This window comes from Populus trichocarpa, chromosome 11 (assembly GCF_000002775.5).
Source record: "Populus trichocarpa isolate Nisqually-1 chromosome 11, P.trichocarpa_v4.1, whole genome shotgun sequence".
Classification (NCBI taxonomy): Eukaryota; Viridiplantae; Streptophyta; class Magnoliopsida; order Malpighiales; family Salicaceae; genus Populus; species Populus trichocarpa.
Window position 1 is genome coordinate 5018193 of NC_037295.2, and position 19983 is coordinate 5038175.

At 30.0% G+C, this 19983-nt stretch overlaps 1 protein-coding gene across 3 annotated transcripts; it reads left to right on the plus strand.

The window, feature by feature from the left end:
- Nucleotides 1–338: 338 nt before the first annotated feature.
- On the plus strand, nucleotides 339–5559 carry LOC18103089 (transcription factor VOZ1). 3 transcript variants are annotated; one of them, XM_024581567.2, is made up of 5 exons: nucleotides 339–504; nucleotides 1376–1636; nucleotides 1800–1949; nucleotides 3783–4305; nucleotides 4441–5559. In XM_024581567.2, exons 2-5 carry the CDS (start codon nucleotides 1409–1411, stop codon nucleotides 5007–5009), a joined length of 1470 nt encoding a protein of 489 aa, XP_024437335.2. In that variant the 5' UTR covers nucleotides 339–504; nucleotides 1376–1408; the 3' UTR covers nucleotides 5010–5559. The 3 variants fall into 3 exon arrangements, with proteins under 3 accessions (XP_024437335.2, XP_006377435.2, XP_024437336.2); XM_006377373.3 differs by lacking the exon at nucleotides 339–504 and adding an exon at nucleotides 525–675; XM_024581568.2 differs by lacking the exon at nucleotides 339–504 and having other exon boundaries at nucleotides 1543–1691.
- Nucleotides 5560–19983: the final 14424 nt, after the last annotated feature.

The following is a 19983-nucleotide window of genomic DNA, read 5'->3' on the forward strand; positions in this document are numbered from 1 at the left end:
TTATTGAATTATTAGGTTAACCAAATTTAATGGGATGAATATTTAAAATAATTTAAAAAAAACTTAATTCTATATTTACGATCCTTAGAAACTAAGATTCTCGAGTTAAATCGAGTTTAATATTAATTATGTACACACGTCAGACGGTGAATGATCAGTGGAGAACTTCAACCACTCCAGATATGTCCAAGGTCCAAACCTATCTCCTCTACGTGCACAGGAGGTCAAACCCCACAGGGTAAAACTGCAATTTACTTTAAACATAAGGGTAAAACCAAACCAAAACATCCAAATAAGTAGTATAAAATCGCCACCTAATGAGCTTCTGCCGCGTACATGTACATACATTCCCTCACACCCGCACCGAAAACATACCATTGTTAGAGACACACTCTCTTATCCATCGCCCACACACTGTCTCTTGCTACAAAATCTCTCTCCCTCTAGAAAAAGAAAAAACAAAGAAAATGGGAAAATAATAAATTTAGTACCCAAAAAAATAAGGTAAAAAAATCAAGAATCTTTACTGCTTTTTGTTTCTGGAATATATTTACTTATAAAGAGCTTTTTTTCCCCATTTCTTTGACACCTTTCATTGCATAAGTACACCTCTCTTTCTCTCTGTTTTGTATTTTTTGCTCTCTCTTGGTGAGAACTGAAAGAAAGATTTTCTTAGTAAGTTTGTGATGATCAGTGATTTAAAAGTTTATTTTTTTTTATCTTGGATTTTATGTTATTTTTATGTCAATTATTGTCTGTGTTTGGATTGTTATGGTTTTGTGTCAGTGATTTAGTTTTGCTTTTACTGATTTGCTAATTTAATATTTATAGAAGTGTGCATGTTGTTTAGAATTCAAGTGCAAAAACTAATGATGAAAAAAGATGGGGGCATGTTGGATTTTCTTGAATTGCTGATTTAGTTACGATTCTGTGTTATTTTTCAGCTGCTTTGATTTTTTTTATTTAAAAAAATGAATTCTATTATTGCCCATGCTTTCAAAGGGTTCTATGGACAATTGGGTTTTCCTTCTTGAGGTTTAACATTGATATTTTAAACCTTTTATTTGTTTATTTGTTTATTTATTTATTTTGGTGGAGAATACTAATTCTTTGAAAACATGATCAGTCGTTAGTGGTGGTTTTTTCGACCGAATATGTTTTGTCAGGATATTTTATTGGTTGACATTTAAACTGAATTTATTCAAATATTTTCTCTCTGTTTATGGTGGTTATTGACAATAATCTAATTGGGATTTTCTTGAATGGCTAGTATGGAATTATTTTGGTTTAAACTAAGTTTACTTGAAAATGTGCTTTATGTTCATTGTTGATTAAATGCTATTGTGCCTGGTCTTAAGTGGAATTTTGGTTGTAGGGTTTTGTGGAGAGTAAAGGGAGTGTTACTGTGATGGGGAAGGGTTCGAAGATCAATTGTAAGTCAGCATCTCATAAGCTTTTCAAGGACAAGGCGAAGAACCGTGTTGATGATCTTCAAGGGATGTTCTTGGATCTGCAGTTTGCAAGGAAAGAAAGCCGCACGGTTGATGTGGCTGTCCTTGAGGAGCAAGTTCATCAGATGCTTCGTGAATGGAAAGCTGAGCTCAATGAGCCTTCTCCAGCATCTTCTTTGCAACAAGTTAGGATTGAATATCTTATCCCATTTATAGTCCATGTATATCTTTACATACCATGTATGTATGTGAGAACTTGGCATGTATTTAGTTCTTGTGATGAGAATGCATGATAATTGTACTGGATGATTATCATAATTGTGAATTGCAACCTTTGTGGGATTATAGGGTGGTAGTCTTGGGTCATTCTCAACGGACATATGCAGGCTGCTGCAGCTTTGCGAGGAGGAAGATGATGCCACTAGTGCATTAGCAGCACCAAAACCGGAACCTAATGATCAGAGCTTGCAAGTTGGAAACAATGTCGACTTTCAAGAGGTAGGTTTTTTTTTAACCTTGTGCGGTTATTTTGTGAGGTTTAGTGTGAGTTTGGTAATGCGGTGTAGATTGCTTTTCAAAGGTGCTTTTCAATTGAAGATGCATTAAAATGATGTTTTTTTTTTTTTTTTGAAATCAGCACATCAAAACTATTGAAAAACACCTAAAAAAGCATCAATTTATTGCACGGTTTGAAAATCAAATTCAACCACAAAAACAAACAATCCGTATAGGCTTTGCTAATGAAAAAACAGATTGGAGATCTAGAATACGATTGCTGTTTGTTGTCACAAGGTAATTGAATTAAGCATGTGTTGGTAGAAAGTTCAGCTATTTTCTCCCTTTTATTGGATATAGTTTTTTTCATGTGTCGCTTTCATATTTACAGCATTGGTTTGCTGTCCATGGTTATCAATCAAATCACTAAACAAGGTTGAAAGCCAGACTTGAGTGCTCATGCAGCTTAAAATAGGGAATCTTGAGAAGAAATATTGACCCTTACTTGTTTAGAAAGTCAGGTTTTTGGCGATTTCAGTTCAGTTATGTTATTAAGCTGCACTCTTGTGGGTGGAAGGCTTGATTTGGTAATGAATTGAATTTTAGAGCTTTATTCCAAAAATATGAAATCTGATCCAGTGTTCAGATTTTACGTAGAGTTGGCCATTGCATGGTAGGGTTCATGCAATGTTCACATCTTCTTTTAAGGAGTATTTGCTTTTCATATTTACTTGCGCGTCCATTATGCCCTACGCTAAATGACAAAAAAGAAAGAACAATTAAGAATTTTACGCTTAAACTAAAAGGAAAAAAAAAAGATTATCTTAATTCAATTCCACTAATTTTGGATTTGTACCCAACAAGTGAATTTATTATACACTTCAAAACAACTTTGTTAATTGATTTTAGTCCAACTCCTCCCCCAAATTTATTATTGGAGGCTGTAAAGAAAACCAAGGAATCTAATTTCCCCAAGAAATCTCAAGGGCTGGAATAGTATTGGTAGAGAGTGGAGAAGAAGATTATTGTAGGGTACTCTGTCTGTTGTTTTGTGCTTATTGATTCGAAGGTTGCCCATGATGACGTTGGACTCTTGGAACCTAGTCAGAGTGCAAGTTAAAAAAATAAATTGCTTAGACAAGTATTAAATGGGTTTTGGTGATGGATGAGGTTTGGGGGATACAATAATGCACTGCTATAGGCCATAATGCAAAACTTGCTTACTCTACGCTCGCTTGGGATATTAATGGAAGATTAATGATGGATAATAACCTTCTACTCTTGGGTGCTAGTTATTTGCAGTTCTTTGTGTCTTATTCTATCTACATTTCATCTTATTTCTAGTCCGAGTCTGTCTGATGATTTGCCTTCTGAGTTAATAACATTTGAGCGATTTTCTTGAAATAAAATTTCATCTCAAGTACCTGCTCTATAGGTTATAAGTAGAAAATGTATATTATCTCAGCATAAAGTTGGTATATTTCTGGTGTATTCAGATCATAAAATTTCCTTACTTTTGTATGTTTTCTGCAGTTGTCTTGCTTAAGAGTAAACAAACTATGAAAAGATGTATAAAGTATGTTTTTTTTTTCAACTTATCCTCTTTGCTTAGTGACTGCATGGTGATTTAGTTTTTGGGTGTTTGTAGTCCTTGTGTTTGTTTGTTTTGAGACTTGAAATACTTTTACTTGGAGCTTAAAATGGCTTAGTTTTACCTTGTCATGTTTTGAGAATGTTGCATATCTAATTTGCTTTATTTGCATAATTGCATTAACTTTGGTGTGTGGCTAAAACTGAAAAGGATGCTCACAGGTGATTCTTGTTTATTTGATTCAGGGATATGGTGTGAATCATGATCAGCAAGAGCATGTCTTCCCATTTGTTGATCAATGCAAAGACTCCCCTTCAGGAGTTCGTAGCATGGTGATTAATAACATGGAAGGGGTTGCTCAGTTGGAATACCATCATTTTGATTTACCTCAGAATTCTGAGCAAAACTTTTACACTGGTTTTAATGACATGGATTTGGGTGAGGATGCTACCCATCTTGTTTCCAGCTATCTACCAAGCATGTGTCCTCCGCCTTCAGCTTTCTTAGGCCCAAAATGTGCCCTTTGGGATTGTCCAAGGCCTGCTCAAGGAGGGTTGGACTGGTATCAGGACTATTGTAGCAGCTTTCATCATGCCGTAGCATTGAATGAAGGGCCACCTGGACTGAGTCCGATTCTGAGACCTGGAGGAATTGGTCTGAAAGACGGTCTTCTATTTTCTTCCCTTAGTGCAAAGGTTGAAGGAAAAGATGTTGGAATCCCAGAATGTGAGGGAGCTGCAACTGCGAAGTCCCCATGGAATGCACCTGGTATGTTAATATATGTTGCTTTATGTCTTTGGTGAGCAGTAGCTATTTTATTATTTCTATTTGAAGAAGAATAAGTCTTCTGATAAATCCTTTGCAATTTTTGTATGTTCAATTAATTTTCTTCTAATATCACAGAGCTATTTGATCTTTCGGTTCTCAAGGGTGAAACAATTAGGGAATGGCTCTTTTTTGATAAGCCTCGCAGAGCATTTGAAAGTGGGAACAGAAAGCAAAGGTCATTGCCTGATTACACTGGGCGTGGTTGGCATGAGTCAAGGAAACAAGTTATGAATGAATTTGGAGGGTTAAAGAGATCATATTACATGGATCCACAACCACTGAACAATTTTGAGTGGCATCTTTATGAATATGAAATCAATAACTGTGATGCTTGTGCATTATATAGATTGGAACTGAAGGCTGTTGATGGAAAGAAGAGTGCTAAGGGGAAACTAGCAAATGAATCAGTTGTTGATCTGCAGAAGCAGATGGGGAGACTCACTGCTGAATTTCCCTCTGACCACAAGCGTGCTGTCAAAGGACGGACCAAAGTGAATGCTAAGGCTGGTGTCAGAAATGTTTATTCAGGCGCAACCCAGGCGGCACCAACCAATGAAGCATATGACTATGGGCCAGGTCCGCATTATGATTATCTCGTTGAGAATCTAGGAGACTACTATCTGACACAGTTTAAGAAACCATGATTGATGTGGAAGCAAGCATTGTTTGTCGTCTAGTTGCATTAGCTTAGGCAACTTTTCATAGTAGTGATGCATGGGTCTTTAGTTTTCCAACCTCAATAACATGAGTTCAAGCACCTTTTTCACCACAGAATTGTGCATAGTTCATTCACTTGAGCGCTGCCTGCATCACTGTTGTGGAAGCTGGAGCGTATTCTAATTTATTGAAGGTGAAGAAAAATGGCTGTTTTTCCTCAGTCCATTTTTATATAACTGATATGATATGCTGATTCACCCTGGAAAGTGGAAAATCACCAGAATAGCAAGTGATGGATGCAAACAATTGCTAATATACTAATATACTTCACATTTTTTTTTTGGGAGGGGGGATTTAAGACTATGCTACTAATAGCTGCTGTTTTCATGCTAATGGAAGATACGTTTTCATTAGGACTTTCCTGCTCTCAAGTATATGATATTGTCTGTTTAAATCGTTATGCTCTCTACTCTTTCTCAGGAATTTGTAAATATTATTTCGAAATTTTACAAATCTAGTTTGCAATTCCCATTCTCACGTTGTGTTCTTCTTCCTCTGACAGCCTATTGTGATACAAGATTACAGTGATTTTTCTGGAAATATTCATAGCCTACAATTATTTCAACTTCAGCACACTCATTAACACAAACTGCACAAGCTTTATCACTTACCTGTGACAGTCGTCCTGAAGCTCTCATGATATCATGAAAATATTTCAGTCAAAGCTTGGCCATTTAAAAACAACACAGGAACACTGTTTTGAAACCAAAATTTGATATCTTTCTCAAATATAATCTCTAAAGTCACCAACTCATCCTCTTCATTTTCCCAAATTTCTTTTCTCAAACCTGATATCTTTCTCAATCGATTCCAACTAGACTTGACTGCTTTCAATGACCTGGGATACCAATTGAGTCAAGAGTCAGCGAGTTATGATCGATCCTGTTCATCTTGTTTTCCTAATCTTCTCTTTTCTAAGCATGGACCAAAACAACACAGATTCAAAGACTTCAAAAACCCAGAAATACATCTCTTAATAAAGCTTATTCACCTTTACTACAATAACTACGGGTCCGGGGTATCAAATTTAATTTATGATATTTACAAATTATAAACTTGATTTATTTATTTTCTTGTACTGAGTAGATTGAATATATCAAATTGAATTAATTTTTTGTGTGGGTATTATAGATATCTACGAGTTGAATTTATATTACTTATTTTCATGGGTTTGCATTTAAAGGTAGATTTATATTATAAACTGGATGTGCCATGACACCTATAATATTAGATTAATTTTTATATCTTGAACCAATATTAAATTCTAGCTATCTTTATTTTTTTATTCAATAAAAAGACAAGTTATTTTTTTGTTACTTTAAAAAAATCCAATAAAAATCCTACTAATAAGAACTTTGAAGCCAAAAAATTTCTAAATAAAATAAAAATAAAATTTTAATTCATAAATTATTAAATATATAGATAAAAAGAGTATAAACTATACGAGCTAAGTCGAGTTAACCGATTTTTAAAAATTTCGATACACCATTAAATCTATGATATTTATTTTTAAAATTTATTTATTTATTTATTTATTTTTATAATATTTATATTATCTAATTTCAACGGGTAAATCATGCTAAATAATACAAATAGTTTTTTTAACACCACTTCTGATTTTGTACAAAGAGAATGGAGTATTGAGTTTCTAACACCCCTACTGTTTTTGTCGCTTTTATTAATTTCAACGGGTAAATGAGACCCTACCAAACGGTACGGTACCAATTATCTTAACGGATCTCTTTCCACTTGCTAACTTCTACTACAAGAAGAACGACGACGTTCCATCCACAATTCTTCCAACTCTCCATCAGCTCATACGTGGCAATCAGCTATGGCAGCCTTCTCTGCTCAAATAAAAGCCAAAAACCAAAATATCATTGTACTTACCGTGACAGAGATGGCCATAGTATTGCTGGGGGCAACATAAAGAGCAAAGGCATTATTATAGATTTGTGGAAAAAATTATAAAAAAAATTATTGTAATTCATAATATTTTTTTTAAAAAAACTACAAAGCTAAATTCTTAACTTGTTTAATATTAAAAAAATAAAATCAACAAAGATAATTTTAAAAAAAATCATAAAAAACGAAAGGAAAAAAAATCAAGCAGGGACACTATAGCAATCTACAGCGTTTCATGAGAAAATTTAAAGTTGTAATTCTTAACCAGTTCAATATTAAAAATAATAAAATCGATAAAGATAATTTTAAAAAAAATCATGTGGGGAAACACTATAGTAATCCACAATGTTTTAAAGAAAAAAATACGAAGCTAAATTCTCAACCAGTTCAATATGAAAAAAATAAAATCGACAAAGACAATTCTAGAAAAAAATCATGTGGGGAAACACTGTAGCAATCCACAGTGTTTTAAAGAAAAAAACTACAAAGCTAAATTCTCAACCAGCAAAACATTTAAAAAATAAAATCGACAAAAACAATTCTGAAAAAAAAAACAACACAAAAAAATGAAAAGAAGAAGAAGATAATTTTGGGAAAAAAAAGCAAAAAAATAAATAAATAAAGAAAAAAAAACATGTGGGGAAAGTTAAAGCTAAATTTTTAATCAGCTCAATATTAAAATCATTTAGGAAACTATTGTAACAATCTATAGTGTTTTGTGAGGAAATATACAATTGTAATTCTCAACCAACTCAATATTAACAAAATAAAATCAACAAAGAAAATTTTGAAAAATATCACAAAAAAACGAAAGTAAAAAAAACCATGCAGGAAAAAACTGTAGCAATCTATAGTGTTTCATGAGGAAATCTACAGTTGTAATTTTCAACTAGCTCAATATTAAAAACAATAAAATCGATAAAGACAATTTTGAAAAATATCATAACAAAAAAATCATTTGGGGAAACATTGTAGCAATCAACGGTGTTTTAAAGAAAAAAACTGCAAATCTAAATTTTCAACCAGTTTAGTATGAAAAAAATAAATTCGACAAAGATAATTTTAAAAAAAATCGATAAAAAAAAACATGTAGGGAAACACTGTAGTAAGGAAAAAATCATGTGGAGAAACACTGTAGCAATTCATAGTGTTTTAAAGAACTACAAAGCTAAATTTTCAATCAGCTCAATATGAAAAAAATAAAATCGACAAAAATAAATCCGAAGAAAAAAAACAAAAAAAATCATTAAAAAAACCATATGGAGAAACACTGTAGCAATTCACAGTGTTTTAAAGAAAAAAACTAAAAAATTAAATTCTCAATCAGCTCAATAGTAAAAAAAAATCGACAAAAACAATTCTGAAAAAAAAAACAAAAAAAAAAGATAATTTTTGGGAAGAAAACAAAAAAGGAAAAAAAATGGAAAAACAAAACATATGGGGAATGCTAAAGCTAAATTCTCAACCAACTCAATATTGAAAAAATAAATTCGAGAAAGATAATTTTTTAAAAAAATATATGGGGAAACACTGCAGCAAAACAAAAATCATGTGGGGAAAACACTATAGCAATCCACAATATTTTGTTTTTTTTTAAAAAAAACTAAGAAGCTAAATTCTTAACCAGATTAATATGAAAAAAATAAAATCGACAAGGACTATTTAAAAAAAAAAGAAATAAATCATAAAAAGAAAGGAAAAAAACCATGTATGGAAATATTGTAGCAATCTATAATGTTTTTTTTAAATACATAGTTAAATTCTCAACTAGTTCAATATTTAAAAAAATTGGTAAAGATATTTTTGAAAAAAAAATAAAAACAAAAAATTAAAAAAACAAAAAAAAGAAGAAGAAGTCAATTTTGGGGGAAAAAAAGAAAAAAAACATGTAAAACAAAAAAAAGCAAAAAAAACAAATTTGTGGGGAAAGCTACAGTACTTTCCCCATGTCTTTTAGAGTGTATATATATATATATATATATGAAAAGAAAAGCTAAAATATAAGGAAAACACTATATTTTTCCTCACAAATTAAGATGGATTACTATAGTTTTTCTTCACATTATTTTTTTTATTAAATACATGTTTCTTTTTCCGTTTTCTTTTCTTTTTATTTTTTTATTATGATTTTTTTTTAAATTATTTTTTTAAATTTTATTTTTTAATATTGAGATGGTTGAGAATTTAACTTTGTAATTTTTTTTATCTTTCTATGAGGTTAGCGTGATTTGCAGGTTTATCGAGGTAACCTAAGTTGTCCCAGCTTATGAATTTGGTGGGTTTTTTTTAATTAAACTTGGTTTTTTTATAGTCTATTGTTTTCTTATATTGTTAAAAAAAAATAGTTTTAGAAAAAAAACCTTGTTATTAAACTTTATGAAATAATAAAACCATTGTTCACCCAACACAATTGCACTGTGGATTACAATAGTAATCCACAATGTTTTGCTTTCTTTTTTATATATATTTTGAATTTTTGTTATGATTTTTTTTCAAATCTATTTTTGTTGATTTCATCTTTTAAAATTGAGATCATTGAGAATTTAACTTCATAATTTGCTTCTTTTTATTTTTCCTTTATATAAGGTTGGCGTGGTTTACGAGTTAGTCAAGGTAACCCAGATTGCTCTGTTTTACGAGTTTGACGAGTTTTTTTTTAATTGAACTTGACTTTTTTTATAGTTTATTTTTTTCTCATTTAGTTAAAAAAATAGTTTTAGAGAAAAGTCATGTTATTAAACTTTATAAAGTAACAAAAATTAAAGGGTATAAGGAAACTACTGTTCACCTATACATATTGCACTGTGAATAACAATAGTACTCTACAGTGTTTTGCTTTCTTTCTTTTTTCTTTTTGTTTTTGAATTTTTGTTATGATTTTTTTTTTCAAATTTGTTTTTGTCGATTTCATCTTTTAATTTTGAGATGGTTGAGAATTTAGCTTCATAATTTATTTATTTTTATTTCTCCTTTCTATAAGGTTAGCACGGTTTACAAGTTTACTAAGGTAACTTGGGTTGCCTTGATTTACGAGTTTGGTGGGGTGTTTTTTTAATTGAACTTGACTTTTTTATCGTCTATTTTTTTTCATAAAGTTAAAAAAAATAGTTTCAGAAAAAAATTATGTCTTTAAACTTTATAAAGTTCATGGACCTATTCACAGGTTTAATTGATTAACTTGGTTAGCGGGTCTGGTAAGTTGAATTTTTTTAAATTAGTTTTTTTTTCATCCTTAGATACCGGGTTAATTGAGAATTTAATTTTATAATTGGTTTTGTTTTGCCTTTTATGAGGTTCATCTCGGTATTGGGTTGGTGTTTGATTTCGCAATCATATATTTTTGTTATCATATAGTTAAATAAAAAATAGTTTCGAAAAAAAAATATAATCTCAGTGGAGTCCATAACTCAGTTCACAAGTTTGGCGTACTAGCCCGACTTACCTGATTCACATGTTTGACGAGTTTACCTACCGCTAGGATATGCTTTTATTTTTTTTTTGGTCTTTTAATTATTTTTAATTTATTTTTTTAATTTTATCATTTAATATTGAATTGGTTGGGAAATGGACTGCATTATTGATTTTTGTTTGATTTCTAGGGGTAATTGTCTCAAATAAGTGTTTATTTTTAGTTTGGTACTTAATTTTGTAAGCATTTATTTTTATCATATAATTAATTAAAAAAATTATAAAAAATTTATTAAACCCAATAGAGTCCATGACCCGAGTTATAGGGAGGTCGAGGTCGATCCTATTTGTCATTGACTCATTTTTTTTTATAAAAACATTATCATCTTGAAGTTTTTTTAAAAAGTTAAGTCGTATTTTTATCGATTATTAAGATTGCATTGGACCTATGAAATTGATAGATTTAAGTTGAACTAGCTCTCACATGATTTAATAAAAAACTTGAGTTAGACAAAAAGTTAAGTAAAGAGATTTCAAAATTAACCTATTTGGTCAGCTTTAATAACACTATTAAAAAATTCTTCGTGCTCTTAATTTGTTTTTACATATAAAAAATATTGGTTCAATCCGCAGCAGAGCACAAACTAATATACTTTTATATATATAAAGGCAATATTTACAAAAGCTAACATGAGGCTAACTTAGTGTAAGGTTTAGGTTATTGGTTAGATGAATCTAATTTGGGGTTGACCTAGTGTAAGGTTTAGGTTATTGGTTAGATGAGTTTATTTAAATTAATAAAATAATTTTTTAAGAAAATCAAAATAATATCATTTTGAATTTTTTAAGTCAAACCAAGTTTTGGTTGGGTTGATTAGATCACGGGCTGACCTGCTGAGTCGACCAATATAACTCTAAGTTGAGTTTCTTTGCACTCTGTTTAGTTAAGAGACAAAATGGCTAAATCGTAAGACAACTTGTCAGACCAGATCAAGTTTAATAGTAATGATCAAGGCTTCTAAGCATAATGTGTGTTATTTTTATGAGAAATCATTTTTTTATAAAATAGTTCTATATATTAGCTCAATTGAAAGAGGAAGGAGTTCAAAACAACTTTTTTTTCTCTCTTTTTGTTGCAATGATTAGGCAGATATACATGATTAGATTAAATTTTAATAAGGTCTTATAAATCAATAACAAGAACTAGGGAAACTAGATTGTTTTTAAATTGAAGGGGGGCTAGATCCATGTTATCTCAAAAGTTTTTTTTATATATAATTTGTAAAATATTATGAAATTGTAACATAATTTTAAGATTGATTTATTTAGATTTTATATGAAAGTGATTCTAAGATCTTTAAATTCAAAATAAATTCACACTTAAATTTGTAAATTAATTTTGTTTCACATTAAATTTTCGAACTATAAAAACATTCAACCGACTTATTAAACTTCGATCTCTTTATATGTTATTTGTTCCGTTTATGTCATAAGTTAAAATAGCTAACTGCTTTTTTTTTTACTAGTCTAAGGCTTAATATGACAAAACCCACATAGTACAAGGTTAAAATTATCAGATAACACCTTATAAGTTTCATATCAAGATTTATTTGTTAAAGTTAGTTTTATTTTTCTTTTATATGTTAGAAAGTTATTATTAATGTTTAGGTGTTGCATGTGTTAATCTTATATGAAATTGTTGTAGACAAATGATGTTTATATTTCACTAGATAAGGTGCTCATGCTTACACCGCGAGCGGGTTATCTCACTTCTATAATGATTTAAAATGATATAATATGCAAGCGCATGGTTGAAACATGTAAGAGAAGGATCGATGACGAAATGTAAAGGAACCATTGTCAATGATGAAAGAGTAAAGTGGTTCAATGACCCATCAAAATAATAATAATAAAAAAGTTATAACAAAAAATGTTGTTAATGACCTTTAGGCATTGTTCTTGTTGCTTTTGCAAGGATAAAAAAAAACATGCAATGAACAAAAGATAATAGCAGGTCCAAGAGGTAAAGAAACCACATCACAAAAAATGAGTATTATTAATAGTTAATCAACAGCTTTGGTTGAAGTTCTTTGATCGCAGGCAAAGTTGGAAAGGTAGTGACCTTGCTAGGAGAAACAAAATAGATTAGAAAGAGAAAAGTATATGTATAGAACAAAAGAGTAACAACTTATATAGGCTAGTAAAAACATGAAAAACAAAGAAGACACAAGCGCGCGCGCACACACACACACATCTCCCTTTAAAGAAGGGACATATGAGTAGCTCTTGTAAATCAAGAGAAACAAAACAGTTTGAGCAACAATCAATCATATGTAGAATTTTTCCTTATTAATGCAACAATATCATCCAACTCTCTTACATTTAAAAATTAAAATTTATTTTGTTGGAAATTCTGTCAATTTCCAAGGTCAAAATCTGATGCTTCCAAAGATAAATTTATACATAAAAATGCACAAGTTAGTGAAAATAAAAGTTTCATATGTTTTTTTTTCTTAGAACACTATAGCAATCTATTCATAAAAAGATATAGTTCCACCTTGCCTGTTTTGTAACTTTCTTACATGGAAGGATTTTCAGATCAATGAGAACATCAATCAAACAACTTAATCTCCCATTAGGGTTTATTTATTGTTGTTGTTGTTTTTTAATCATATAATTAAATGAAATGATCTTATTTAAATAATCTAGTAGGGTCTATGACTCGAGTCATGATTGTTTTTCTTCTTTAAAACACGCTAGCAGTGCCTAAACATTATATTTTTTATGTTACAAAAAATTCAGCCTAGCCCTCTGCGAAGTGCAGATCATCTATCTAGTAGAACCTTAAGAGCTTGTTTGTTTTTGTAATTGAGGTTGAGGTTTGTGCATGAGATCCACCAAAAAAACTAGAAAAAACATGGAAAACTAACTTTTGAAGTTGAATTTTGTGCATAATTGGATTGTATCTAACTTCAACATCAACCATAACCACAAAAACAAACACACCTAAAACAAATATAGCTTTATACTTTCAACACTTCTTTTCAAACTAGGTATGTTGACACTCTCCTTCACACCTAACTTCATTCATTCCAAGCATGTCCTTTAATTTTTCAAAGCTTTTGAAGGGTAATGGTTTGGTAAAAATATCAACCACTTACTTGAATATATGGCAATATACTAACTCCAATCTTCTATTTAACATGATCTTTAATGAAATAAAACCTAGTTTATTTTTTCTCTTCTCCCATATTATATTAGATTATTGGCTAACTTTATCGTTAATTTATTGCCCATATAAATGATATTTGATTTTTTTAGGATGCTTTAATATAGCTAGCAGATTATTTAATAAGATGGGCTCACAAATTGGCGAGCTCAAATCATTGGATTTTTTTCCAGCTATTTAGGTTGGCCCAACGACTGAAGTTTCTATCATTAGCTTAACCCGACACCTTACCTTGGTTTTTACGCCCAACATGCTCTTTTATATGTTTTTTATAGGTTCTTAGGAATCAATGTATAAAGTTTTCATGCACACAATATTTTATTCATCTATGCACACAACTTTTTTTATACCAATAGTTATTTCTTGGCCAATATTTCTACTAATGACGTGTATGACACATCATAATTAACTACATCTCCACCAATGGTAAGCATCACACGCTCCTCAATATTATTTTATATTCATAGTCTTGTGCATAACACACCACCATGGTTAGTCAATGGGTTTTTTTTTTCTATATGAAAAGCATTGGTTAGAATTGACAAGCATCCTTTTTTTCTCCAATGGATTGCCAATTCCACAACCAATGATAAGCACCAATTTTTCCATACAATGATATGTCTCTTTCTACATGATAAATATTAAAAGACTGGATGTATAAATATACCCTATCACTAGGGACAAACATGATATGAGGTTAGTGATTACATGATCTTCTAAGAACGAACACCATCCTCACTAAATAAAAGACTTTCCACTTTGTCATCAAGTATTACACACTCATCTTCAATGAATATGTCAAAACAAGTTCAACTTAGACAACTACGATAATCTTATAGATCTAGAGAGCACATCCAAAATGTTAGAAATATCCTAGAACTTGTGACATAAAAGAGTGATGTCATATGTAAAATTCTCCTAAAAAAAATCTATAGATCTACTTAAGTGTCGTACAATAGCCTTCATCATGGCTCTATCTTTAGTTTACATGATGTTTGTGTTAAGCTCATCTCTTATTTTAGCACAAGCATTCCAGTTAAAAATAACACGACTTAGATATTCATCATTACATAATGAAAAGATAAAAGCACAAGAGCATATCTCTAGATATTTAACGAGAGAATTTTTAATATAAAGAATATACTTAAACCCTTTGTCATTAAAGCTCTAATCAATGGAGTCTATAACTTTTCATTATAGGAACGTCTGTATACCCTTCATGAAGGAACTATCTTCAATGTAAAATAGGCAATGAAGAATCATATTTAAGTCAAAGAAGCAAATATGACCAAGCAAAAACACTCTTATTTCCATAAAACAGAATCTCCCAAATGATATTATTCTCCAAACAAGCCATCCAGAAAGAGTACCAAGGGTTTCATTTATAATCGACTAACATTCCTTAAGCTCCTAACCACCATTCAACACTACGCGTGTAGATATGTTAACCACCATCCATAGAAAGGATTTTGTGTGATACCTATCTCTTATAAAGAGTGACATGAACACAAGGGATCCTAATAAGTTTTGTTACTTTCATCATGACTCTGGTCATGATATTGAGGAATGTCATGCTTTAAAAAATAAAATACAAAGATTGATCTCTAAGGAATATCTTCAACAATTTGTGAAGAAAAATATGCAATTTAAACAAAAAGAAAGAAATCCTAATGATGCATTACTTCACTTGATTGGTCTTTTTTAATTTAAAATAAAATCATTAATGATAATACTTAATCACTAAAAGGTAAGTAAAAAAATTACGACATTGAAGTGAAAGTTTACTTATTTTTTAAATGACACAAATAATCCATTTTTAAACTGAAAATGTATTTCAACAAAGATGTTCTATCAGCCACCACATCTCAAGAAATTCTTACAATGACATTTAAACAATTAGTTTTACAACATTTATAGAATTTTGAACTTGTTTTGTTTTGACACATAATGGAAAGAAACATGAAGGGTCTTTAAAACCCAAGAGAGGTTGAAAAGGGATTATTTATTATTCTTCTTACGGGTTTTATTTAAAAAAAACTTTATTGTGTGATATTTTATTAAGTGTCGTACGGGTGCCACTTGATGTTAATGGCTTCAGTTCTCTTAGGTATTTCATATTAGCAGGTTCCTGTATTTTTTCTTTCTCTATTAATCAATGAGTAGGTTATATTTATGCTTGCAGAAGTTGTTTGCATTGCTGCTCTTCATAATATAAAAAGATATTTCCTCAATGATTTTTTTAGAGAAGAGTTATGTTGAATTTATTGATTTCATTGGTTTCTAAAGCCTAAAAAAATTATATCAAGAGTTTTCTTGATAATCATTTAGAAGTTATTTGAATATGAGATTTTCGAGAATGCTAAAAGTTTGCTTGAGGATTTCAATTTGAGTAAAATACATTAAGAGAGAATAAAAGTAAAGCACAAATGTAAATGGTGGACTCCTATAACACATTTTAAGTAGGAAAAAAAATGGTGGTCTTGAGCTCAGTGCTTGTACAAGTAATAATGTACATGTTTAGAGACTACAAATTGATGCTAATAAAGTTAAGGATGCAAATTTTAAAAGGCAGAGAAAATTTCCAGCTGATAGGTTGAAAGTGTTTTATACCCGCTCCAAAATAAGATGTTATCCTCTCATTTTGTTATGAGCCTTTGTCTGCTAATAATACTTTTTTCTTTCTTTTAGTTTGACTTCTAGATGTTTATGAAGCATATTCTATTATTATTTCCTATGTGAAGACTCACTCTTGTTCAAATATCTATTTTAAAAATAGGAGTCATTGCCTTTAATTTGAGTGGATAAAGATATGACACCATGCTATTTGCATATGTTGGAAAAGTGTTTTCCACCTCTAATGTCTCCTAAATATGAATTTTGAGTGCCTTGATAGATGTCGAGGGGTGGATGTGGTTTCTTATCATGTCTTATTTATGTTATCATTTTGTGGAACTGAATTAATGTTATTTTTGTTTTGACATTATTTTATATAATTTTATTGGTTGGATTTGCTGAAATATTTGATATGTACTTTGATGATCAATATATATTTTTGAATAAAGAGTTATCATATGGGTATTCAATATAAACTATAATGTATAGTTTTTTTCTTATTCTTTTTGTGAAAAACTTTTGTAAACGTTAAGTTCTATTCTTTCCATTTGCAAACTACACATATAAGGATCTAGATGCTCAAATGTTACCTTAAATCACTAGGATCTAGATGCTCAAATGTTACCTTAAATCACTTGAGAGGAGGGTGAATTAGGTTTTCTTTTAAACTTAAGTTTGACTTTTTCAACTTTCATTTCTCTTTAACAACAAAACAAGATCAAACATGACCCAACCCTTTTAAGATAACCTCAAATTAAACACACAATCACAATTCAAACATAAACTACAATAAAGGAAAGAGATATGCATGAATTTTTATTGTAGTTCAGCAATAACCACCTAGTAAGTTTAGGCTTTTACTATCACTTATGATCTTCATCATGGGTGAGACCTCACCTTTTATGTCCAAATCTTCTTCTAAGGCTCAAGATTTAAACCTTCACTCTCAAACAAGGTTGTTAAAAAATTTATTTTTGACACGATACAAAAAATACAATGTAAATTTGAATCGTAAAAACATATTGTAAAATCACAAATGATTTTTTTTTTCCATACATAGCTCAAGCTCTTTAAAATACATGGTTCAAGTAAAAACTTATATATAGTTTAAGTAACTTATTCATATCCATAGATTTTCATTAACTAATAATTAATAAACTTAAAATAATCAATCTACTAGTGTGTCATGTAAGCAAAAACTAGCCTTATTGCCTTCATCTTCCTTACTATTTCTAATGAAAGCATCTGGTGTCTAAAGCAACATTTTTCTCTTTCCCATCAATAATTGTCATGTTGCCTTATAATTTGCAGCATTATCAGTGATTTATTGTATAACATTTTCCTCGTTAATCCTCTCCTCAATAGCATTCAACATCTTAGATACCATATCAACAGTCTTAGATAAATTAGAGGTATCTCTGAATGATAAAAAAAAAAATATCCCTTTGGGACTAATAACCAAAAAATTTCAAATAAAATGTCTTTCCTTATTTTTCTATCCATTAAACATTATTGAACAACCTGCTTTTCTATTCTAACGTGTACTCCTCAAGCAAGTTCATTATTTGTCTACCTTGTGCTTCAAACACTTCTTTATAATATCATGGTAAAATAGAGGCTTAAAACATGGATTATGCTTTGCAATCAATTCAAGTGCCTTGAGAAACCTAGGGTTTTCACACAGTTAAATGGAATTGCATTAGTCAACATGTTTTTTTCTCTAAGATCCTTTTTTAGTAGTTGATTAATGATATTTTGTGTACTTCCACTCCTACTAGCTGCTCTGTTTCCTTTTTCCTTTATGATAATTTTTTTCCTTTGATCTTCACCATCTTTTTTATATATTAAAGAGATCTCCTTTTCTTTTTAGTTGTTTTCTGATTTTTTTCCACCAAAACATCTAAAATCATCTTCTTTATATTTTTGGTACTTATTGGCATGACTCAACATCATTATAAATGCAAGCCAAATGATGCTTAAAAAGGAAAATGTCTTAATTGATATTTATTTTTTACAATACTTGTACTAAACTTTTTTTGAATTCTTATCAATGTCTATACTATGTTGCCATCCCGAATAATGCCTATTGTCAGAGGAATTTTTTAAAATGCCATGTGTTCAACAATTCAAGGATCAATTCAAACCAGCCCTGTAATTAATTCAAACAAGATTATTAGAACTAAATTGTAATCAATTTGAACAAGATTGTCAGGCCATAATTTGTAAGTATGCAAACAAGGTTACATGGAATAGAACATTAAAAACAAGCATATATGGCATAAGATAACTAGAATTTCTAGCAAATAGATGAAGTATCAAACTACACTGCATATTTTAATTCAAACATTATACAAACACATAATAAAAAATGCCACACATAATTTTTTTACAATTCAATTTCCAATTTCAACTTCATCAACTCATCATAATCCAAACAATATTAATAATATCAAACCTTCAATAATATCTCTCATTATTCATAACATTGAAATCAAAATCATATAACAAAATCTAAACAATACTAACAATTTTCAACTTCATCAATAATGACTCATCATTCACTTCATTCAAATATTAATTTCAAATTTACCAATTTTTACCAATTATTTTTTAATCAAGTTAACATGTAGACAGAAAAAAAAAATTAACAACTTATTCTACAAGAATCAACCATAATCACATTCATTATATCATGTTTGTTTCTTCAACATTAAAAACAAAAACAAGTTTCATTAAAAGCATAAACACACTCAAATAAGAAATTCACAAACTAAAACTTTCACTAACATCACAAACACTCAATTTAATCAACATAAATCATTTTAACATCACAAATCACACTCACAAATCACAATTAAATCAACCAAACAAGTATGTAACTCATGAGTCTTCACACAATGTCCAATTAAACTATAAACCAAACATAAAAGTAGGGTTAACATGTTAGTGTTTAGGATCTTAAAAATCAACCTTCAATGATGGAGTAGGAGGTCACTACAACATATGAAAGTTAATAGTGATAGTGGCAATGTGTCTGTTTCACGAATAGGAGAACCATCATGACTGGTAGCATTTTTTTCCACATGTTGGAGAGGTTTAGAGGCATTTGAAAACCTCTACATGATACACCAACCTTTTCTCTTTCTACTTGTGGTAGTGGTGTAGTGCACCATTATCGAATATGGGAGATCAAATGGGTTGAAATCTTGGACCTTTGTCTCTCTACATGTAATTGAATCTTCTATCTCTTATTTTTTTTCCTTTTCTTCTTCCTTCTCTTAACTATCTTGATTAATAGGCAATGATGATGTGTGTTTAGTTTTTTTTTTTATTGCTTGTGGGAGATTGAAAGAGAGTGTAAGTTTATGTGTGTTTTAAGATAGAGACATTTTTTGCTTGGAGAGAGGAAGAGTTTTTTCTTTTCTTTTTGAATATATGTAAAAAATGAGATTTGAAAATAAAAAGAAGATTGAAGTTTTACTATGAAATACACTTATTTTTTGTAATGAAATGGAGCATCATTATATTTTCAATGAAAATGTAAAATCATTATTAAAAAAATTAGTTTACCAATTTTACCATGTTAGAACAATTCTAGTTTGATTTTATTAGTGTTTGAGTTTTTAAAGCGATTTTGTATGAAAAACATATGTTGACTTGTAAAATTGTATGATTTTACGAGTTAAATTATAATTTTAACAACCTTGCTCTCAAGCTCTCCCTAAAGCTCTCACCAAATTTCAAGT

What these genes read in the sequence shown, in the direction of transcription:
- LOC18103089 (XM_024581567.2), top strand. Translation starts at nt 1,409, where the DNA reads ATGGGGAAGGGTTCGAAGATCAATTGTAAGTCAGCATCTCATAAGCTT. An exon ending in CAGCATCTTCTTTGCAACAA is followed by an intron (nt 1,637 to 1,799) that starts GTTAGGATTGAA and finishes GTGGGATTATAG; the next exon opens with GGTGGTAGTCTTGGGTCATT. An exon ending in GTCCCCATGGAATGCACCTG is followed by an intron (nt 4,306 to 4,440) that starts GTATGTTAATAT and finishes CTAATATCACAG; the next exon opens with AGCTATTTGATCTTTCGGTT.